Raw genomic sequence first — 25106 nt, 5'->3', positions numbered from 1 at the left:
TTACTCCTTCAAGCATTTCAGAGAATTCATTCGTCAGTTCACTTACATAACCATTTGGTTGAGCCTCCATTTCCTAAATATTTCATAGTTTGGTCATTGGTCAAAATAAATAGAACCAAAGTCACAGCAAGTTAAAGATACACTGATTACTGATACAATATGAATCAAATTATATATAAATCCAGTTTAATAATAATTGAACAACTCAGGTCTATTACCAAAGTCTAGTTTGTTAATAATTAAATTCTAGTTTGAGGTCTATCAAGCTACTTAATTCGAGAAGTTATAATATAAGATACAGTATGAAACAAATTAAATATTCTTATATCTCTATCTCTTATATTATAAGCTTGTATACACAAACAAATCCTAAACCTAATTTGTTTTCCCTCCACTTTTGCCTTGCCATGATTATTTTTTTCCCGCTTTTTGATAATGCCAAGAGGGGGAGAGTTGTGTGATTTGCATGTTTCAGGGGGAGTAGTTTGTAAATGTTTGCATATAGAAAGGGGGAGAATAATCTGCGCTTATCTCGGACATATACTTTATTATTGATTAATTTTATCCTAACCCCTTCATTGAACAAATCCTACAATGAGATGTTTGTCATCATCAAAAAGGAGGAGAACGTGAAGCCTTGACAGGAACATTGTGGTTTTGATGATTGACAAAAGAAGTCTAAAAATGACAATGATGCAAAAAGCGGAAAAAAGGATCTAGCTTTCAAGACTTGGTTTATAGAACAATTGAATTATATAATCTATATTTTTTTAAGATCCTTATGTGAGCGAGCATATCATGGAATTATATAAGCCATTCTGCGTATTTTTGGAATTTCATTCACAATTAAATATGAGCATATCATGGTAAAGATATTGCAACGGCTAGTTTATGCCTTCAAGTGCCAACTTCGAATTTTATTTTCCCACTCTTGAACTTTTAAAAACCAAATCATCCACAGATAGAATTGTTCTATTTAGAAATCCTTTTAGATATTTGTGTTTGAGTTCTTCCATTTCGTGCAAATTGTTGTTGTCACTAATTGAGCCACGTGGACTGTGAAATGGGCCAATTGAAATAGTTTGAGGCGTACTTAGTAGATGCATTGCTCATGGGTACCTGACATTTCTGGAAGAACTACTACTTCAAGCATTTCAATCAATTCATTCTTCAGTTTCATGATCAGATTACCATTTGGTTTTGCGGCCTTCATTTCCTAAACATTTTATAGTTTATTCATTGGTTTCATAAATAGCACCAAAGTCACAACAAGTTAAAGATACATACACTGCTACAATAATTAATTAATGAGGTCTATTATCAAAGTCTAGTTTGTTAATAATTAAACAAAATGAGGTCATTAGGAATAATTAATTAATGAGGTCTATTATCAAAGTCCAGTCTAGAAATGGAGGAAACATAAGTTTTTAATTTGGCAGAGTCACTTGGTTGCTCTTTAGGACTAAGGTTTTAAATCTTTACAAGCTCATAAAAAACACCATTTCATATAAATTAACAACATATTTTTACAAGCAATTGCCATCTACCTGAATAATAGAGCTAACTTTATTAATGTGAAAGTAGTACAAGATGTACACAAGAGGAACAAAACAAACAAACCAGACGTCGCATTCTCTGCGTTGTTTCTTCTTCAAAACTAAATTTAAAAAAAAAAAAAAAACCAATACCCAACAAAGAACCAGACCAAAATAAGACCATAACAAACGACTGTGATAATATGCCAAATAATGCAAAAGAAGCATCACTCCAAACCTTCCAGCAGTAAAACCAGTAGAGATGAACACAAGAAAATCCTTCCAACGGTAAAACCATTCAAAGTAACATTATTTCTTATCTTTGTACTATGACTTCACTAATGACCATATTGAACACACAGCTTGGATCATAGTAAACAAAACTAGCAATATTGCGGTAATAGTTGATGCCATTTTCCAAGGAGTGTCGAAATACTCATGTACAAAGATAGCCTTATATTTGTTTCTAGGGTTTTCATAGAAACCATTTAACTTCTGACACAAAGATAGATACTTTAAATTGAATCTAGGCATTGTGACATTTTTGCAAAGAGTGTTAACCATTGTAGCCACTGCATTATCATCACCAATCCAATTGACAATGATTTTGTTATCAACTAAAATGCTCACATCTTTTTCTGTATTTATAAGATAATCTAAAATTATGAAGTATTGAGAAATGTATGCTGAATCTTGATATGAAAAGTGACATTCTTCAAATGTTAATATATTTCTCATGTATAACTCTGTTTTATCATGCACTTCAAAGCGTGGCATTTTCAACACACCCATATCCAATTTCAAGTCAAATAAGCATTTACTTTCGCTAACTTCAAAGACTAATCCTGCTTCTGATAATTGACTCACACTGTATAGATGTTCAATTTCATGTTCCATTTCTCCTTGGGCAAAATCAACTGATGTTGGTAGAAAAAATGTTCTTAGAAGATCTGTGAAATGTTTTGGATGCAATCCTATGGAATTTATTTTCTGTAGGTTGAGTCGACGAAAATAATTTACAGTAATAGTAATAAAGGATGGAAGTTGAAGATTTATATTAGCAAATTTGTATATCTCCTCAAGAACAAAAAAAGGTAGTTGATTTTCAAGAAGTATTAAGTCATTAAAAATGTCTAGGAATAGCCTTTCTTTTAAAAAGATAGGATCATTTTCCTTCCAATTTGTGTAACTATAGTACCTAAGAAAATGTTCAATTATGAAGCATGCATCAACTATAATAATTTTTAAGAAATCTTTGCTGTCAAAGCTAACAAGCCCTGCATAACAATTTCGAATTTTATTTTCCCATTCTTGAAGTTTGGAAACCAAATCACCCACACATATATTTGTTCTATTTAGAAATCCTTTGAGATATTTTTGTTTGAGTTCTTCCATTTGGTGCAAATTGTTGTTGTAACTAATTGAGCCACGCGGACTGTGAAAAGGGCCGATGGAAATAGTTTGAGGAGTATAAGCTTGTGGATTAGCTTGGCGAATTGTTTGTGGTACTTTGTAAATGCATTGCTCATGGGTTCCAGACATTTCTGGAAGAACCACTCCTTTAATAATTTCAATCAACTCATTCTCAAGTTCACTCACATAACCATTTGGTTGTGCCTCCATTTAAATGGAATAAATAAAAGTTCCTGATATATAGTATGAAACAAATATTCTTATAAAGAATTGAAACACAGAATAAAAATGATAGTATAATTATTAAAAAGGAGGAGGAGGAGGAACCTGAATGTTGAAATAATGAAGTATGAATCTTTTTCAGTAGTTTGGAGCAGATGTCAATTCCACTCTCAATATTGCTTTATATATTCATCTTTAATTTTTAAAACTGCAAATCCATTCATATGAAACTTCCTTCACAAAGGGGGAATTAATTTATGTGAAGTGTGTGATTGTGAACATTAGTAAAATATAAGCAATTGGAGATATTTTATGTTTATTATATAAAGATCACAAATGAGTAAAATAATTTAATTTACCATCGATTATTGATGAAAATTTCTTATGTACACACTTGACGACCTTTATATATATAATATAATAATGGAAATTGCTATTCAAACACAACTTTCTAGCAAAAATACAATAAATATGTCGTATTTTTGTCCTACAAATTAATGTTGATATATCACCCCTCTATAATAATATCACGGATTGGATTTTCTATTGCTTCCTTGGAAATATAACCTTGCAAAATTAGACCCTTTTTGTGGTTCCTTAAATATTTTCCAGTCTTCACAAAGTTAACAAGACTTCTTTATAATTTCCGTGGTCATGGTCATATGCATAGCTTCACAATAAACTTCTTTATAATTTTCGCTACTCCCTCCGGTCTCAAATACAAGTAAAGATTCTGTTTATATTTTAGAGGTTCATTGAATCATATATGTATTTGATATATATTTTAGACAAAAAAATATTGAATAAACTTAGAAAGAGAATTCATATTTGAAATCGAAGGGAGTAGGTATACCTGAACATAATACACAATAAACTTCTTGCCTTTCATGTGCTGTACTCCTTTCGATGTAGCATTGCTCTAAAAAAAGAATCTTTCTTCACGTGAAATAATTTGTTTGATATTCATATTTAATCCATCCAAAAGTCTACTTGTAAATGATATTTTTATCCGATCAAAAGAGACAATAGTTGTCGCAAAATGGTTTATTTTAGGATCAATTATCCAATATACTACAAAAAGCATGATGGTTTATTGTAGAATAAATTATCCAATATATACCACAGAATTGTAAAAGCGTACGGGACCCTGATTTGCTAGGCTCAAAACATTTTATAGTAAATCAAGACTTGTTGTGCATTGGTAAGAAACGCAACAATAAAAATACCGATGCAAAATAGAATTAAGCAACCAATAAGTGAGAGACAATAACAATCACAAGAAAAGATAAATAGCGAGAAAGAAAAGAATACCATTAAATTGTTTACTCAGTTCGGTCAAAATAACCTACTCTAACGGAGAGAGCAGCTCTTCGTTCCAATTGGTATATTTTTTTTCTTTTCCATAATTTATAGAATAGATCGATCTATCTATGAATTATTTCGATCTATTCATTATACTTTATATCAAAATATTGATATCAAAAATATAAAAAAATATAGAATGTTTTGATTTCTAAGGAATGGGTTTTTCGTAGTTTCCATTCAAATAAAAAAAAACACTGTTGAAACTATAACTATGTAGTTTTGACTTCAATCCAGTAATGAAATAACGAAAAAGCACTTGTTTACAAAGTAACTCTCCAAAGATATTACAAAAATTAATCTTAATCCTAATTCTATCCTTTGTCCAAATATCTTCCTGTTGAATTTTTGTATGTTGACTACATTTTGCAAAAATAAGTTTTAGCAAGATGTTGAACCATTTTTTTTTTTTAGCAACAAAAACTTATATTAACATCCACTTCATAACAAAAGCACTAGTGCAGAAAGGGGATTCCACTACTGGCCAAACGGACATTCCACTACTGGCCGTGGCCGTAGTGAATGCTGGCGTCGTTGTAAGTCCAGACTTTCCACGTCGGGTCTTTTAATACCCGTCGTGGTATCCTAATTTCTTCTTTAATTATTATTTAAAATTATGGACTTTCCACGTCGGTTTTTCCAATTACCCGTAGTGGTATGTATGAGATTCCACGTCGGTTATAATGAATACCAGTAGTGGTATGTATGATTTCAAATTTTTTTAATATATATCATGGGGATTCCACTACGGGTATTTACACATATCCGTAGTGGTATGTATGGTTTTCCAGTTTTTTTTTTAAAGAATTGGGGATTCCACTACGGGTATTTACGCATATCCGTAGTGGTATGTATGGTTTTCCAGTTATTTTTTAAAGAATTGGGGATTCCACTACTGGTCATTACTTTTACCCGTAGTGGTATGTGTAGTTTTCACGTCTGTTTAATATAAATATCAGTAGTGGTATGTTAGTTTTTTTTTTTCGTTTTTTGTAGCTTCCTGTGCCATATTAATTATACAACCTACACTTTTCCGGCGCAGAAATTATACAACCTAGAAATTACTAGTAGCTAATAACGCACAAGAAAATTGACATAATTCCGAATATTATTTTCCACAAGTCATTGTTAATTCCTAACAAGCTAACAAGTTACATGCAACACATTAAAAGTCAGTGCTTAACATTATCAATAATTAATTCCAAGTCTAATGACTAAGAAACTAAATTCAAAATCATCTAAAACCACAAAGTACCAGCATCTTTGAGGAGAGGGAACAAGCAGAGAGCCCATTAATACCACCTCCAATTCCAAGTGCTACAAAACATGAAATACTGGTAACTGTCCCTGCAACCAAAACCACAAACTGGTAACTTATATTATATGTATTCATTTATTATTTAACTTTTGAAAGAAGAATTACATAGCATAGCAACAACGACACATTTATTACCTGATCTTACCCACCTCCCATGAATCAAAATTCATACGTAGAATAAGCACAATGTATAAAATAAAATGGATACAGTTCCTAGGAGGACTACAAAAGGATGGATTCTTAGTAGGATTGATTTCCACGTTCAAGAAGGGTTTTAGTGTGAGGATTCTTACCCCAAGCTCTCTCCCTCCACAACAGTTCCACTTCATCAAATGTCAATCCTTTGGTTTCTGGAACAAAGAAAACCACAAACAAAAATGCAACAACAGCTATGACATCGAGAAGAAAGAACGTAGGACCAGTCCCTGCAGCTTCTGCAATAGAAAGAAAGGACTGTGCAACAATCAAATTTGAAATCCAATTCACAGTAGCTGACATGCCTCCACACATTCCTCGGTATTCTTGTGGATATACTTCCGAGTTTACTGTCCACGGCACAGGTCCCATCCCTGGCGAGAAAAATGCAATATATAGGGCCAAACCAGCAACCGCAAGCCACCCATATAAATCATTTTGATTTGTAGTAGTGGCAGATGATTGGTTAAAAAATGATACGGATAAGATTATCAGAGAAACTATTACTCCTCCTAAACTATATAGGGCCAATGTTTTTCGCCCTGCATGGTCAATAAGGTAAATGCCCAGAACTGTTCCGGCAGCATTCAATCCGGCAACTATGAGAGAGAGTTGAAGAGCCAACTCATTAGAGTGAAATCCAGCCATTTGGACGATTGTTGGACTGTAGTACATCACTGTGTTATACCTGTAAATTGCGGAAAGGCCTGTACAACCAATAAGTATGGGATTATAAATAGTTCAGAACCTAACACCAAAGTGTTTCTAGAATCTAAGTATGATTGATCGCATGTATATTACATTCAACAACAAGCAACAAGAAAATAATGTGAGACTGAAAACCAATATGATTACTTGATTATGGTCCTCTCGCATCACGGAAACAATTTTATGCAATGTGGCTGAAGATGTTGCTTTATCATAATCATCACACTGGATAGTCATTAGTCAGCTGAACAATTAGTCTTTCTTTTGTTCTTTTTTTAAAAAGTTTTAGTAACCAAGAACCTTTAAGGGCATAACATAGAACATGTGTATACTGGTATTAAGAAACATGAAATACTGGTAAAGTCTTAACTAAGTTGAAGGATTGGCCTCCAAAGCTACTCAAATTTGGCACAACATAGAAAAAACATAACACAAACTGGTTTGACAATTATAACCCACACCAGTTTAAAAACAACACAAATAGGAGTTTATAAATCTTGTTAAACATCTGGAAACAAAAGCAGAAAATAATAAACATTGTATATAAGCACAAAATAAGTAAGAAATCAAACAAAAGCTAGCACACATATCAGTAACTTGAACATGTGATTTTGATCATCAATCTTCTAAAACAAAATGGTGTTTTCAATCTTCACTTTGCATTCTTTCACAAATGAACTGACATAATAATAAACTAATAATCACAGCATTATCACAACTTGTTAATATCTAAAGTGAATGTTACAAGCTCTCCTACGTTAAAAGAGTGGAAGTTCTAATACAGTAGTAGTTGCGTGTGCACTCTAATTCCAATACCCAGTTACAGGGTTAGTTCCAAATAAAATTCAATAACCAAACAAAAAATATATAAACTATATACGTGCAAGGTTGAAGCATAAATAAAAGGTTTAATTAAAATGAATTGACTTACTTGAATATTAATGGAAGCTCAATTGAAACAAACTGACTGACGGCGACGGCGGCGGAGGGTGGGAGAAGGAATACGGTTTGGGGTTTCGAAGAGATCGAAGAAGACGATTTAGGGATTTAGGGTTTCAAAGAGAAGAATTTTATGTGTTTGCTGTGATTTGGGATTTAGGGATTTTGGGATTTGGGATCTGAGTGAGCTCCACTCTGCCAATTTCATAATCTTCAAACCCTAATTCCCAACCTTATTTTCTCTTCCTGCGTGCGTCATGTTTCTAACTTTTTTATTATGAGAGATATGCTCAAGACTGGGAGTTTTTCCCGTAATTCAACTGGTAGTAGTAACACCACTAAGGCCGCCGCTGCATCAGCTGCTGCCGCACTTAGACTCTCTTCACCTCAACAATCTTTCAGACGTTTGGGATTGTGTTCTCAGATATCAACTGCTGGTGAACATTCCTCCCCTATCGTCTTCCCCGAAAAACGAGGCAAAGTCAAGGATTCCAAGAAGCCCACCACCGATGTCATTCGCCAATCCGGTGATCAGGATGCTGCGGCTAAGAATTTTGAGCATAGGATTGACATAGGAGCTGCTGCTGCTGCTGGAGATGAGAAGTCTGATTTGTTAGGGTATGTCGTATTCTCCGGAAAACTGGTTTTGGAAGACGGTAAATCCGTTAAGGGATTAGCTAAATACAAAGATTGTATGTATGGTTTCCAGTAGTTGTATGTGGGGAAATAACATTTTCGAAGAAGACGAAGACGATCGAAGAAGACGAAGAAACAAGGGATTAGCTCTTTTGGGAATGAAACGAACGCGTATGGAATGAATTGAGCGAATGAAAAGAACATAATTAATTATTCTAAGTTAAGGGATTCCACTACGGGTGAATACCAAATCAGTAGTGAAATTCAATTAAAACAAATTTCAACGTAATTACAACATTGCCACCGTGTCTATTTTTCACTACTGATTTAAGAAAATCAGTAGTGAAATCCCTTGTTTATGAACTTTTCACTACTGGTATTCAAATATCAGTAGTGAAATCCTTTGGTCAAATGTGTTTCACTACTGGTATTCACATACCAGTAGTGGAATCCTTTATCCAAAAGTCATTTTTCTACTAGTGAAGGCATGTTATGAGGGTTAAAAAGTTACAAGAGATAAGCACAGGGGTGAAATAACCGAAATCTAGAAATAAGGCTAGACCAACATGCTTATACTACACAGAAAGAATACAACAAAAGCCTCAATAGCGCAAAAACACACACCTCAACTTTTTATGCAATCAATCGGACTCCACTTCCATTCGTACAACATACATGGACCCTTCGCCATCCTTCCTACGAACCATTGCCATGATACAACCTTAATGTTCTCTACCACCTCCTCCACGATGACTGCAACATTATTGAAGACATAATCGTTACGCTGCTTCCAAACAGTCTGAAATCTCACATCGGTTATGAGATGGCCTTGACAAGAGTTTATAAGCAAGTTGATGGAACCGACTTATCTAAAGATCCTTTGCATGAGATAGGAGGTCCTATGACTAGGTCCAAGACTATGAGGATGAATCAAGCCTTACAAAGTCTAGTCATCAAGATCAAAGAAAAAGAAGATCGATATCCTTCGGAGGCTGAACCAACTTGGCTCAATTTCTTACAATTGGATGAAGATGCTTTAGCCCAACTTGAAGCCCAATTCACATCTTGAGAAGCATCATTGGACTATTTTGTGTCTAATAATATTGGACTAAATAAATAAACAATTAAGTCCAATTTTCTTTATTTTTATGGCAATTTTCGTTTTTGGTATTAAGAAGGTTTTTAGATGACCTTTAGCTTCCTTCTAGCCTTTCTAAATGCTTCCTAGTGGTGCACTAAGTCATTATAGTGGCTAGTAGGAATTTATAAGCAAGTTAGTGGGAATTTTCTAAGGTCTATAATGAATGAATGATAGTGGACAATAAATCCTACTATGTAAGGATATGCTATAAATAGGACTATCATGTACTTCTCAAACCACAACTTGAAGTTTAATATAATTTGAGAGTTTTCTTGTGAGAACTTTTCCTTTGTTCTTGAGATAAGAACTTTATAGTGTTGGTTCTACCGGCAGGTCGCGGTTAGGGTCGCACTTTATTTGATAACTTTGGTTCTACCGGCAGGTCGCGGTTAGGGTCAAGTTCCTCTATATCTTGATAACTTTGGTTCTACCGGCAGGTCGCGGTTAGGGTCAAGTTCCTCCTTTACCTGTTTTCAAGACGATCCTAAGCGGTCGCTTATCACAAGTGGCAATCCTCACCTTATAAGCCGGTTTTGTAAGGATGAGTTAAGCCCAATACTCATTTGTAAGATGGTATCAGAGCCTCTCCCCGATCCGTTGGGCCACCTGTTATCAAGTTTCCGCTATCGGGCCACCCACCGTCTATATCCACGCACCAAGCTCAATAGTGCTGGACGTGAGGGGGTGTGTTAAGAAGTCAAACATTGGTTGTGAGATGACCTTGACAAGTGTTTATAAGCAAGTGGCAATCCTCACCTTACAAGCCGGTTTTGTAAGGATGAGTTAGGCAAAATACTCATTTCTAAGATAGTCCACATAAATGCATTCCATATCAAGCTCATCCCTGCCTTTTCTTTCTTAATTGTGACACAAGTAGTCCACATAGCAAAAGAAATAGCAATATTCGGTGGGATAATTAAATTAAAACCCAGCTAGCCAGAAATTTCATACCAGATTTCTGCCACACACTATGGAGAAAAAAGTGAACTGCAGTTTCTGTCTTTCTACCACATAACACATAGAGCTGTTGATCCATCTGCAGCATCGTACGTTTAAATAAATTCTCCTTTGTCTGGACACGATTTAGTAACAACTGCCAAGCAAAAGCACGTACCTTGCACACTTCCACAATCTTTTAAACACAAATTCCTCCACTGATTCCAGAGTTCGATGATCAGTGACCATATTTTCCAAACGGAGATATGTTGATTTGACAATAAACCCTTGAATCCCATCCCCAAGCCACAACCACCTATCAAGATTATCCACCGGGACAAACGGGACAATAATCTCAGCAAACTCATCATAAAGTTCCTGCTCCCATTGAAAACGATCTCTACGCCATAACAACTTCCACTGCCACCTACCTTCAATCATCCTACCAACATCTTGTATCATTGACTGATGCTGCATAGAAATACCAAACAAACGTGGGAGTCGATGTCGTAAAGATTGATCACCGATCCACAGTTCATTCCAAAAATTAGTCGAATCACCTTTACCCACCTTCTTCCCCAAGGCCGTACTAAACCATCTATTTTCCCCATCCAAATGACATAAATCTCTCCACCAAGATGAAGCTAGCCTTGGTACATCCACCTTGAAACACCCAAACCCATTATTTAAGTAATTATACCTTTATAAAAATCTTTTTCTCAAAGTACGCAACGAAAAATTACACTCCTCACTACAAAAATAATACTAATGTATTTAGTAAAACCGTGTTTATAAAAAATAAATCCTCTTTATGAAAAGATACATTTTTCCAAATAAATACAATAAGTCCTAAAGACTCTATACGCTAAGTACACCCTTTTTCCCGTGTCACAATCAGAGCGGAGCTTCACCAAAACTTGAACAGCGATAAAGACATAACCTGTGGGTCTGGTCCCAAACCAGTCAAATACACAAAACAGAGAGTTAGAAAACATAATCCAAATAATTACATGTGCAAGGAGCATAATTAACACATGCCAACATTTTGTATCTAACTCACGCACACACATGCTTAGTTCATAGCTCAACTCTAAGATTACACAATAATCAAGTATTAGAGCAACATTTAGAATCACACATATCTAAACACTTCAACACATTCCAAATAATACATCTACAACCATTCCAACAAAGTGCCATCACACACATCAATAAAATAGTCGGTTAGACGACAACAATGTCACATATCAAATATCACATAATATGCCTCACATAGTAATTCAAGCACAATTATGTCATTCTAGTGCCAATTATCAATTATCAATTAGAGATACACATAGACCCTAATACAACTAATGTCAATCACTCATGTCACCCTAGACATCCCTTATGCAGGCAATACCATTTATTCATTCATTTTCGGATACATAATCCATACAATTTTAAGTCATTTAGGACACTACTCATGTTCAGATTTAATTCATGACGGACTCTGCATTGTTCAGATTTAAGTCATGACGGACTCTGCTCATTTATTAAGACACATCAACAGATAGATTTAGCACTAAGCTCGTCAATTATAAATGTGGAATACTATCCAACATTTCGTCTTTATTAGATAACACTATACCTAATATTCGTCTTTGATATTTAAACAAACATCATCAAAACCATCAACAATCATCAACATCATAATTATTCCTATTAATAATTATCTTCTCATTACAATATTCATTGCACAATGCAAACAGGATACACACATAATTCAATTGCAATCATCATCACAAAAGCATACAATTAAATCATGTTACCAACACATATTCATGATTATCATAATCATATATTTATTCTCTAAGATTACTCAATTAATCTCATACAACATGTTCATTATCCATATTATAAGCATATATGTCTATTACAATAATTAGCATACATAATATAACATGTTAGAACCCTCAAAGCCATTAAAATTTCAAAACATCAAAGTGTTGTGCTGTCACGGTGGCTGAGCGAGCCGTAGCGAGAGGTAGAGACCAACACAGAATGTTTCAGTCATCTGGCTGAGCGAGCCGTAGAGATGATACAGATGTTGTAAGTTAATTTATGATTTAATAATTTAATATGATAATGATTTTGTTGAAGAAACAAACAGGTGCACATAGTAAATAATGGATATCAGTGTTCTTGAAGACCAATTATTTGTCTTTATATAATCATTTGTATTTTAATCCCCTTGCTTTTTTTTTTAACAGTAAATATAGTTTTATTAATAATCATGTCTTTGCACAAGACGAACAAAAACTTGTAAAAAAGAATTGCAAAAACAAATGCGCCTTTTCTTTTTATATTTTTAATTCTCTTGCTGTTCTGCAATTTTTTATGCTTAAAAGAAATAAACAAGGGAGAGGAATTCCTTGTTTGTTACTATATTGTACCAAAAAAAATCCTTGTTATAAGTTATAACAATTAATTAATGACTAGAATAAATTCATTCTATTTGAAGTATGTTTTGATAATCCTTTTCCAATTTTTCAATATACCAAAAAAAATAAGTCTCACTTTATCCATTAATCTTAGCCATTTATTGATATTGGAATTAAAGGTTAAAATTTGGAGTAATTTATCAAACTTAACAAATTGGTGAATTCTTCGGTACACATATTATGTGGATGTGTACCGATACATCGCTGATGTGGTTAACAAGTAATATAGTAATTAATGCAGATTTGTCAAAAAAAATATTAATGCAGATTTTGCTTCTTTATTAAGATTTTTATATTAAACACTACTTTTTAATATTGGCAAATGTATCTTTCCACAATAAATCAAATCATGCATCATATGCCGTAGCGACCGTACCTGAAACAGGGTACTCAACATCGCGATTTTGAGCTCAAATCGACCCAAAACCCCATTTTTGATGATCCAGATCCATAAAAACGATGTTTTCACATATATATCACACACATAAACATGAGAGTACAATTTATTTCATAGATCTACATCAAACACATCAAAATCATGAGATTTATACACTTTTACTCAAGGGCCTCAAAGATTGTATATAAAAGGTTGGAATAAGGAGATTTATGGTATGGTGGACTCGAAGATTGCAAAACTTGTTGAAGATATTAAAGGCCTAGATGTTAGAAGCGAAGTGATGGGTCTTTCGGAAGGGGAGGTAGTGCTTCGGAAGAATCTGTTTGCTGAGATGTGGCACCTCGGGATTAGTAAAGACTATGTTCTTGCTCAGCGCTCTCGCCTGAAATGGCTTCAGGAAGGTGATAATAACACTCGCTTATTTTCATGCAAATATCAAATACCGTGGAAAGAAAAACTTCATCTGAGCTATTCGTGTGGGTGAAGACTGGTTAGAGAAGCTTTTTGGAGTATATGCTGCGTCGTTTTGGTTTTTGTATCAAATGGATTGAGTGGATTCGAGCGTGTATTTTCTTCGGTAATATGTCTGTTTTGATAAATGGGTGCCCTTCGGAAGAGATCAATATTCAGAGAGGTTTAAAGCAAGGCGACCCGTTGGCCCCGTTTCTTTTCCTCTTGGTGGCAGAAGGAATAGGTAGTCTAATGAAACAGGCAGTGGAGCTGAATTGTTTCCGTGGCTTTCTGGTGGGAGAAAATGGTGTATCGATCTGTGTCCCATCTTCTATATGCAGACGATACGCTGTTAATTAGGGAAGCATCTTTTGACAATCTGTGGACGTTAAAGGTGATCCTTAGAGGCTTTGAGATGGCTTAGAGCTGAAAATATCTCTTTTGGAAGTGACATGTACTGAAGTACCACTATCAATCACCCAATCAAATGCACTGTCAACAATATTCGACATACCATGCTCTTCAACAAGAAGCAAGTCATCTAGTAGCAGATGAGTACTCTCTCCATCTGAACTATCTTCTTTACATTTGTCCTTATCCTCCTTTTTCAAAAGTCGACAATCCTTTTGAATATGCCCCTTTCTACCAAAGTTGTAACACTCAATCTTTGTGTACCTGTTCTCTGAATAGCTTCTGCCTTGGCCTTTATTACCGAAAAATTGATTCTTATTTCTTCCCCTTGATTCAGTAACCAATATCTCACCATCAGCAGCAGCAGAATTGGACAACGACATTCTAAATGTTTCCCACGAGTCAGGCAAAGAATGGAGAAGAAATAACCCTTGAATTTCATCATCAAACTTGATCTGCACACGAAGTCCCTTCTTGGTGCTTCAAACTCAGCATCTTCTTAATAAGATACATCTTGTTATTACCTGTTTTCTTCACATAAAGCTGCTCAAGCTTATCCCATAAAGATTTTGCATGTTTCTCCCCACTAATGTGGTTCAAAACGTGATCATCAACCCACTGTTCTGATACCAGTTGATGGGTACGTCACGAGGCGGCAGTCGGGGGATCATTCACATTGGGTTTAAGAACAACTTCACAAGTGTGTTGGACACCACACATTAACCCAAAACCTTAAGGTGTTAGGTTTATGGGTCCTCTCACTTATAAAGTATTCAATCATCACTTTTCTATGCAATGTGGGACTTAATCTCTCACACTTGCCACAACACTTGGTAATGGAGTGTGTACAAGATTCTGGCGGGATACTTGGATAGGCGAAGGTAAATTTCTTATGTACACACTTAACAACCTTTGTACATAATATATGTCACGAAGTAGTACATAATTTGAATAATTTTTTTTTGACTGACTCATGCATAAAATGAATTTCTGTACGTGAAAAGTTTTGTTTGATATTCATATTAAATTCATGCATAAGTCTACATGAAAATGATGGTTTAAAAAAAAGTCTACTTGCAAAGGATAAATTTTTTTTTTTATTGTATCAAAACAGACAAATAGTTGTTGGAAAATGTTGTTCACCACTCAATAAATTATTAGCAATCTATATGATTGCGAATTCTTTATTTACAAATCAATCATTCACATACCTACTGTATACAACAATAGAACGAGAAAATAAATATATTATATAGATAGATACGACCCGGTCATACCTATCTATATAATTTATTTTTGTTTTCACCACCAATATTTGACTCACTGCATGCTTAATTTGGTTTGAAAGTCAGTTCTGACATTAAGTATTTTCAGCCCCTCCCGATCGTAGTTACAGAGATGGAACCGTGACAACTGATTTTTCATTAGAGCACTCAGCCATGACAAACTGAATTGTCATTATGAATCGGATTTGTTTATCGATAGTAAAAGGACATATATAAATCAATGAATTCTTTATTATAATTTTGATTTGGATTTTTTTTATCGATAGTGAAGTCATTCTTTATTATAATATGTAGTAATAATATTTACTTTGCAAATTGCAATATCCCTGCCTGTCACTTTCTGACACTGATGCATGTTAGAGTTGGACCCCAAAAACGTCTTCAATTCGTAGTGTTAGTGCGACATAGCTAAACAAACATGAATTGTTACTTATACGATAATTATATAATTTATTATCTTGACAATTGTAGATTTATTGGGTATTGATTATCATCCGAGGTGAACAAGAGAATGATGGTTTAATTTTAGGATCAATTATACATATACAATAGCACTGTAGGAGCATATAGGACCCTGATTATCAAACTGTTATGATTTATGAAATGAAGTGAAAGGGTTATTCCTAATCTTGAGCAAATCGGTGTGCAGAACATATAGTGTATGACATAGCCATGGTTAGATTTCGGTGTGCACAAGGACTGTTATATGAAATTGATATGTAATGGTCTTAGACTTTAGTTTATTAATTTTTATAATCATTATATGAAAAAGGATAACACACTATTTATGTAGCATATAGCAGAAGTAGTTCATTTTCACAGTGGTAGGTTGGTTTGGTTTTGATAAGTTGTGCTGGTTTTGTTTTGTTTTGTTTTGTTTTGTTTTGTTTTGTTTTGATAGTGGCTGAGTTACCATGTTCAAGAAGCGCAAATTGGTGGATAATTCAACTTCAACAAGTGCCAGGCATTTTGGAAAGTGATCGAATGACCACCTATGTCTCGTATGCGTTAATGTGGAGAATCCCAACTACAGGGAACCTGAAATCCTTCACACTAGTATATTTCTGATTCCATCGTTTTCATACGGTAGGTTTTGGGTAAAAAATTGCCCTTTTTGCAATGTCATGAGCGTGATCATATTGAAAACATTTCTGCATTATTAATAGAAATGGAGGAAACAGAAGTTTTTCATTTGACTGTCTCTGGAGGCTTAGGAAAAGATTTGGAAAAGGCCATGAATTCTCTTGAGACACTACAACATTTGTTGCTTCTGGCAACACTGTTTGTTGCAACCCATGTAAACTGTACTCTAAAAATGGTATAGGCAACAATTTATGACTATTACCATATAAGTTTTCGCAACATGAGAGAATTGTTCCCTAAAATCTTACTGGAAACGGTTTTCAAGCGTCGCTTTGACATTGTTTTGGCAATAGGTGATAACTGTTCCCTTAACCATCTCTAGGAACAGTTTTGAACAGTTACACTACTTTTAATAAAAGGCTACATTTATCAATTGTTACAATTAAAATTCAACACATGAATTGTTTTGCGGTGGCTTCCCTCTTTCACTTTTTTGACTCAATTGGTTTCCCTCTCAAGTTTTTAGTTTTTATTGAATAAATAAGTTTACAAGAAATAATTAATACAATAATTCCACTTATATTTTAACAATATTATATAACAAATTTTAAATATTTAATTTAAAATAAATTTTCTACATTAATATAATGATAAACTCAAATATCTAATAAAAATCAGTAGACCCGTGCGAATGCACGAGTCTTTAAACTAGTTTATTATAACAATCAAAGCAAAATTGCAATTTTTATTTTTATTGTATATTTAATATATTTGTTCTTCATTATAAAAATAACCTTGATTAAGATGTGAATATAAAACAAAAAATTAAATTCGGATTCTCTTGATTAGTTTATCCTAAGGGAGCTCGTTAACACCACTTGAACTTAATGTATTGGTTAAATCATCGGAGAGAACCAAAACATACCATTTTATTTTTAATAATAATATTAATTAAAATAAAATTGATTTATGAATTATTTTTTATTTTTATGTTAGTATCTCTCGGTTCAAAAACAAAAACGAGAAAACCTTTTTTTGCCAATTGGAAAACCCTAACCCCTTTTCAGATTGACATTGAGAGAAGCTTCGAGATGAAACCACGAGAGGCGGCGCGGTGAGAACCCTTCATCGGGACTGAAATCGTTGTCGAGACAGAGAACGACAGCGAGTTCTGATTTCGCGAACGCTTCCGATTCCCCTGCCATCGTGAACCCTTCTGAGCACCGTCGAGATTGTAGTGCCGTCAAGAACTTCCCACTGCAGCTTCCAATTTGCGACATCCTTACCGTTCGACTCATGTTGCCTTCGAAGATTTGAGATCACACATGCAACAACTCAGTTTCGCACTTGACCCTTCTATATTCAAAGGTTAGTTCAGTTTCCCTTTACCCACTCTGATTTTTTTGATGTTTTGTTTCTGGTTATAGAAATAATTGACATATCAAAATTTATGTAGTATGTGTCTTATTCTTGTTGAAGGTTTATTATTATGTTAGTAAGAACAAGGTTTTATGATTTGTTTTGTAGGTAAAAAGAAAATGGTATCATGATTTGTGTGTAGGCGATGGCCTTTATATTGGTAGAGAGTTGATGTTGCTCATGTTGAAACAACATAGACACCCTTTCATATGCGTGTTAAAATGGATAGTGATAAATGATATGCAAATTGGATTTTTTGAAAACTTAGCACACTTTATTGGACCTCATCCTCTGATAGATAGTTGATGTTCATATATGCCTCTAGTTTGGTGTGGTATAAAATAATTCCATGATGAACTTCTGTACTGAATGGTTATATTTTTATTTTTTATTGAAAATAAACATGCCAAAGATGAGTTAACTAACTCTTTATCTAGGTAGAGTAGTTAATTTTTGGAGTCTTTACTTTAAGGACATTCTTATGCATTAATTTTAATAATTTAGTTCTGATATAGGTATTCAGTTTTTAATATTTTAATTTATGAATTAGTTCTTGTTGGGGCTGTGATATCTTTTACATAGTATTGATCCTTTTGCTTTTAACTTATTTAGCTTTTAATTCCTGTAATTTAAGAGACGATGATTGTGGAAAGAGAGCATTCTTCAAGTAGTGGTTCTTCTGGAAATTGGCTTTCCCAAAACAAGGAACATGAGAAGACTAGTGTTGTAGCAAGACATGTGTGACTCGTGTGAGTACAAATTTCATTTGCAATACTCATATCAATAGTGTGAGGTATGCCTTAACAATTCTATTTCATTTTGTCTTGGACTTTAAAATGCATATTTGAAAAGCTTTGAATAAAGAATTTTATGGCTTACATTGTAAGATATATGTAAGACATATGTGCATACTCTTATTATCATATATTTAGATTTCGATGATAACGAATAATACTATCCCGTTTATGTTGTTTTTTTTCGGTCAGAGGTTGATTTAATTGCTAACATTTGATTTTGAAATGATTTTCAGAGAGCAACATAAATTTTGGTAGAACTAGAAGAATAGGTAAGAGTTGCTTCTCTACTTGATGAGGAGATGGAGCTACATAAATATCAGTAGAACTAGAAGAATATACAAAAGCTAATTCTACTTGATGATGAGGGAAGACCACCAACCCCTTTGTGACACTTCCATTTTTTCATAAAAATTTAGTCGAAAGTTTCTTCTGGTGTGGTGCAGATTTTGCTGTCATGATGCCGTGGTAACAGTTCTAATGTTGTGAAGTTGATATTCTCGAATATTGACTCATGGAAGTTTGTGGGAGCCTTAGTCTCTTTCTATGCCTTATTTATGGTTTTATAAATGGTTCTTAGGGCTAGGCAGCCATAATATCCTTCTAATGGTGTGTCCTAGTTAGGATATGGTTGCTTAATGTTTTGTCAGAATGTAACACATTTAGGATGTTAGTCTTTGATCATGTATTGCTTGGGTGAGACACTTATATCTTGTAAAGACTTTGTAAGATATTGTTTGAAATTTAATTGTGATTATGATTCTATTTGTAAAATAATGGATTAAACATTACTGAAGAAATGTTTAATTAGTATTAGAACTTTGCCATTTAATTTTACAGACAAAAAATATAAAATAAAAATGTTGTCTATATTATATTGATACTGTTAAAAACCGTTGCATTTAAGTTTTGGCTACACTCAAAAATTGTTCCCTTAGTTTAATGTTTAGGAAACGGGTCCAGACTGTTAACATCAATGGCAACATGTAGAAATCGTTGCCTTAGATTCGTTGTAAAACTGTTCCCTCTTCCCCGCAACTTAGGCGACAGTTTTAAATAATGTGCCCAAAAAGCAAAAAAACTGTTACCTAAGACTATAGGTAACGCTCGCTTACAAAACAGGTGAAAACTGTCGCCTAAAGAGATAGGCAACATTTTTCATAGTTTAGGCTACAATTTTTAACTGTTGTTGAAAAGCAAAAATGTTGTAGTGAGAAATAACAGTAACATTTTGATCTGCAATTTCTGTGGCATATTACAAATGAAGATAGTCAATAATATAAGTTTTATAATCTCTGTGTTGGACTCACATTAAGGGAAGTTCAATGGTCATTTCCATTTTTAAGTTGTGGTTATATTATTTACATATTTAAAAAACATCTTTTCATATAAGTTACCAACATATTTTTACAGCAATTCCCAACTACCTAAACAACAGAGCTATCTCGATATTTTAATGAAATTGACATAATATTACATATTATTGTATCATTTCAGTAATGACCAGATTGAACATACAGCTTGGATCAGAGTAAACAAAAGTAGAAATAGTGCAGTAACAGTTGATGCGATTTTACAAGGAGTGTTGAAGTACTCATGTACAAAGATAGCCTTATATTTGTTTCTAGGGTTTTCATAGAAACCATTTAACCTGTTACACAAAGATAGATATTTTGAATTGAGTTTAGGCATTGGCACATTTTTGCAAAGTTTGTTAACCATTGTAGCCACCGCATTAGCATCACCCATCCAATTCGAAATAATTTTCTTATTAACTAAGATGCTCACATCCTTTTCTGTATTAATAAGAAAATCTAAAATACTCAAGTACTGAGAAACATATGCTGAATCATAATTTGAAATGTGACATCCTTCAAATGCTATTATATTCCTCATGTGCATCTCTGTTGAATCATGCACATGAAAGCATGGCATTTGCAACACACCTTTATCAAATTTCAAGTCAAGTAAGCATTTGCTTTCACTTAACTCAAATTTCAATCCTGCTTCTGATAATTGACTTGCACTGTATACATGTTGAATTGCATATCCTGCATTTTCCATTTCTTTGGCAAAATCAAATGATGGTGGTAGCAAAAATGTTCTTAGAAGATCTGTGAAATGTTTAGGACACAATCTTTCGGAATTTATGTTCTGTTGGTTGAGTCGGTGAAAATACCATATAGTAATTGTAACAAATGAGGGAACTTCAAGATTTATATTAGCTAATTTGTATATCTCTTCAAGAACAAAAAAAGGTAGCTGATTTTCAAGGAGTATTAAGTCACGTTTAATGTCATTATGTAACCACTGTTTTGATAATATAGGATCCTTTTCCTTCCAATCGGGGTAAAAAGCGTACCTTAGAAATAATTCAATTATGAAGCATGCATCAACTACAATGATTTTTAAGAAATCATTGCTGTCAAAGCAAACAAGCCCTGCATAACAATTTCGAATTTTATTTTCCAACTTTTGAACTTTTAAAACCAAGTCATCCACACATAGCTTTGTTCTATTTAGAAACCCTTTGAGATAGTTGAGTTTGAGTTCTTCCATTTCGTGTAAATTGTTGTTAGCACTAATTGAGCCACGTGGATTGTGAAAAGGGCCGATGGAAATAATTTGAGGAGTATAAGCTTGTGGATTAGCTTGGCGAATTATTTGTGGTACTTTGTAGATGCATTGCTCACTCGTTCGAGACATTTCTGGAAGAACTGCTCCTTTAAGCATTTCAACCAATTCATTCTCCAGTACACTCACATAACCATTTGGTCGTGCCTCCATCTCCTAAATATTTCATAGTTTGGTCATTGGTCATCATAAAATACTCAGATGCAGTAAGAATGAAATTATCAAAATAATTAAATAAATGAGGTCTATAAAGCTTAGTTAGTTAAGTTAATATAAAATAAGATATACAATATGAAACTAATATCCTTATTATAAAGAATTGGAAGACAAAATAAAATTATAGGATAATAAGAAGGAGGAACCTGAATGTTGAAAGTGTGAATCTATTTAAGTAGTTTTGATTAACTATATATGGAGCAGATCTCAATTCCAGTAACAATATTGCTTTTGGTTTGCTTTCATTCTTGCTTTGTATATTCATTTCATTTGAGATAAACTTTTCTTATTTCCCACATGTAACATCAACGAAACTTCCTTCAGCCGGCAAAGAAGAAATTAATCAAAATGAAATTTCCTTGAGTTGACTGACTCATCCATAAAGTCTACTTTGTAAATGATAATTTTTATTCAATCAAAAGTGATAATAGGAAAGTATTGTCCATCACTCAAAAACATCACGAACAATCATTGATTCTAAACAAAATCACGAACAATAATTGATCGTAAAAAATTTTACTAAATAAATTACATATATATTTTTGTTAGGCCTTTTAGGTCCCACATAATGTTGGTGTTAGAAGTCTACATTGGCTAGAGATATGACATAGATAGCCTTTATAAGGGTAGTGCAAAACTTAACTCTCAAAGCTAGCTTTTGTGGTTGAGTATAGACCTCCCAAATTCTAATAGTTGGGTCGGCCCTTGCTCTAGGAAAACATTGGAGCTTTGTGTTAAATGAGTGGCAAACTCTATCTAAGAATTTTATCGCTGCTGCATACCCACGTTAGAATCGAAAATGAACTTTAGACATTGATTAAGTTAGAAGGTCAGTCCCATAAGCGAAAAAAAAATACAAATGGAGAGAAGGATATATAGTAGAACACAGACAAGCGTAAACACACTAACCTTACAAATAATTACCACAAAGCATCGTTGCTTATTACAATGGGGATACAACACCTTACAATAAAAACAAGATATTCTAAACCAAACTCTTAGCTGGCCACACCAACTCGCCACCGAACACAGACAACAATATAACCATATCTCTATACAGCCTGGATCAGAGTAAACAAAACTAGTAATACTGCAGTAATAGTTGATGCCATTTTCCAAGGAGTGTTGAAGTACTCATGTACAAATATAGCCTTATATTTGTTTCTAGGGTTTTCATAGAAACCATTTAACCCATGACACAAAGATACATACTTTGAATTGAATCTAGGCATGCTGATATTTTTACAAAGATTGTTAACCATTGTAGCCACTTCATTAGCGTCACCCATCAAATTGACAATAATTTTCTTATCAGTTAAGATGCTCACCAAGGTTTTAAATTGCGGTTGCGGTCGCGGATGCGGTTTCGGTTGCAATTGTTGTGAATGCGGTCATTGCGGTTACTGCACGCGCAATACGGTTGTTGCGGCGTGAAATCATTTTGAAATTTCACAAGCTATATAAAATCAAACTACTATGTAACTACACTATTTATCCACCATTGCATAGTCTTAGTTTATTCTATAAACAATAACTTGAATGTATTTAAAAATACACGGTTGAGAGATTGTTAAAAGTAAGATTTTTCATTAATTTGACACAAATTAGGATTTGAAGTTCATAAATTTTACTTTTTGGTGAGAAAATTTGAAGAGAAAATTTGAAGGAACATCGTCGAAAACAACTGATGCGACTTCCGATGCGGTTGTAACGCGGTTACGATGCGGCCGTACACGTGAATTAAGATCACACCGCAATTGCGGTGCGATGCGGTTGCGGTGACTACCGCATCAGCAATACTGCGGCCGCAATTGCGGATGCGGACCGCAATTTAAAACCTTGATGCTCACATCCTTTTCTGTATTAATAAGAAAATCTAAAATGCTGAAGTATTGACAAATGTATCTTGAATTTGAATTGAACATGTGACATTCTTCAAATGCCATTATATTCCTCATGTATGTCTCTATTGAATCATGGATTTTAAGGCATGGTATTTTAAACACATCTTTATTAAATTTCCAGTCAAGTAAGCATTCACTTTCACTTACTTCAAAGACTAGCCCTGCTTGTGATTATTGACTCACTATATACATGTCCAATTGTGTTTCCGAATTCTTCTTTTACACAATCAAATGATGATGGTAGCAAAAAAATTCTTATAAGATCTGTGAAATGTTATGGACACAGTCTTTCTGGATTTATGTTCTATAAGTTTAATTGTTGAAAATAATCTATAGTAATTGTAATAAAGGATGGAAGTTCAATATTTTATATTTGCTAATTTATATATCTCTTCAAGAACAAAAAAAGGTAGCTGATTTTCCACGAGTACTAAGTCATGTTCAATTTCATCAAGTAACCAAGATTGTAAAAGTATAGGATCAGTTTCCATCCAATCTTTGTAACTAAAGTACCTAAGAAAATGTTCAATTATGAAGCATTCATCAACTATAATAATTTTTAAGAAATCTTTGCTGTCAAAGCTAACAAGCCCTGCATAACAATTTAGAATTTTATTTTCCCACTCTTGAACTTTAAAAACCAAATCATTCACACATAGATTTGTTCTATTTAGAAATCCTTTGAGATATTTGAGTTTGAGTTCTTCCATTTCATACAAATTGTTGTTGTCAATAATCGAGCCACGTGGACTGTGAAAAGGACCGATAGAAATAATTTTAGGAGTATAAGCTTGTGGATTATTCTGGCGAATTGTTTGTGGTACTTTGTAGATGTATTGCTCTTGGATTTCAGACATTTCTGGAAGAACTACTACTTCGAGCAATTCAATCAACTCACTCTCCAGTTCACTCACATAACCATTTGGTTGTTCCTCCATTTAAATGAAATAAAAGACTCTGATATACAGTATGAAACAAATATTCTTACAAAGAATTGAAAGACAAAATAAAAATGATACTATAATAAACAGGAGAAAGGAACCTGAATGTTGAAATAACGAAGTAGGAATCTTTTTACAGTAGTTTTGGTTAGCTTGGAGCAGATCTCAATTGCAATCTCAATATTGCTTTTGGATGGGTCTCATTCTTGCTTTATATATTCATTTTTTATGTAATTCAAAGCCATTCATACGTAACATCGATGAAAATCAGCAGTTTAGTATTTGATGTTACCTACCTCTGCTATTATATATATATGAAGCAATTGGAGATATTTTATGTTTATTATATAAAAATCACAAATATTAATAGACAAAATAAATCTTTTACCCTTAGTTAAATAAGGAGGAAAATTTCTTATGTACACACTTAACAACCTTTATATATAATATATGTCAAGAAGTAGTACATTGGAATAATTTTGTTTGACTTACTCAGGCATATAAAATGAATTTCTTATGTACACACTTAACAACCTTTAAATCCATCCAAAAGTCTACTTGTAAATGATATGTTTTTTTATTCGATCAAAAGAGACAATAGTTGTTGGAAAATGTTGCTCATCACTCAATAAATTTCGATTAAAAACCATGATCGCAAATTCTTTATTTATGTTGTGAATTCG

General features: G+C 33.6%; 4 protein-coding genes and 1 long non-coding RNA gene across 7 annotated transcripts; 1 reads left to right on the top strand and 4 right to left on the bottom strand.

Annotated features, from left to right (window-relative positions):
- Positions 1–1544: 1544 nt before the first annotated feature.
- On the bottom strand, positions 1545–24570 carry LOC123905483 (UPF0481 protein At3g47200-like). 2 transcript variants are annotated; one of them, XM_045955103.1, is made up of 3 exons: positions 24525–24570; positions 3276–3335; positions 1545–3181 (listed from the first exon to the last, which is right to left on the bottom strand). In XM_045955103.1, exon 3 carries the CDS (start codon positions 3156–3158, stop codon positions 1863–1865), a length of 1296 nt encoding a protein of 431 aa, XP_045811059.1. In that variant the 5' UTR covers positions 3159–3181; positions 3276–3335; positions 24525–24570; the 3' UTR covers positions 1545–1862. The 2 variants fall into 2 exon arrangements, with proteins under 2 accessions (XP_045811059.1, XP_045811060.1); XM_045955104.1 differs by lacking the exon at positions 24525–24570 and having other exon boundaries at positions 1545–3160; positions 3275–3442.
- LOC123905488 (inositol transporter 1-like) lies at positions 5929–6746 on the bottom strand. The gene has a single exon (XM_045955108.1). The coding sequence runs from the start codon at positions 6718–6720 to the stop codon at positions 6091–6093; it is 630 nt and encodes a 209-aa protein (XP_045811064.1). The 5' UTR covers positions 6721–6746; the 3' UTR covers positions 5929–6090.
- Positions 17512–19524, top strand: LOC123905490. 2 transcript variants are annotated; one of them, XR_006808383.1, is made up of 3 exons: positions 17512–17883; positions 18547–18727; positions 18965–19524. It is a non-coding gene; the product is annotated as an uncharacterized LOC123905490 (long non-coding RNA). The 2 variants fall into 2 exon arrangements; XR_006808384.1 differs by having other exon boundaries at positions 17513–17883; positions 18569–18727.
- Positions 19802–22630, bottom strand: LOC123905482 (UPF0481 protein At3g47200-like). Its single transcript, XM_045955102.1, has 2 exons — positions 21725–22630; positions 19802–21518 (listed from the first exon to the last, which is right to left on the bottom strand). The coding sequence occupies exon 2, from the start codon at positions 21513–21515 to the stop codon at positions 20217–20219; it is 1299 nt and encodes a 432-aa protein (XP_045811058.1). The 5' UTR covers positions 21516–21518; positions 21725–22630; the 3' UTR covers positions 19802–20216.
- LOC123905489 (UPF0481 protein At3g47200-like) lies at positions 23429–24518 on the bottom strand. Its single transcript, XM_045955110.1, has one exon. It carries the CDS (start codon positions 24418–24420, stop codon positions 23842–23844), a length of 579 nt encoding a protein of 192 aa, XP_045811066.1. The 5' UTR covers positions 24421–24518; the 3' UTR covers positions 23429–23841.
- Positions 24571–25106: the final 536 nt, after the last annotated feature.

The sequence above is a fragment of the Trifolium pratense genome, linkage group LG2 (genome assembly GCF_020283565.1).
Source record: "Trifolium pratense cultivar HEN17-A07 linkage group LG2, ARS_RC_1.1, whole genome shotgun sequence".
NCBI classification, from domain to species: Eukaryota; Viridiplantae; Streptophyta; class Magnoliopsida; order Fabales; family Fabaceae; genus Trifolium; species Trifolium pratense.
Note: the sequence above shows the minus strand (reverse complement) of the source record. Positions and strands in the feature narration are given on the sequence as shown.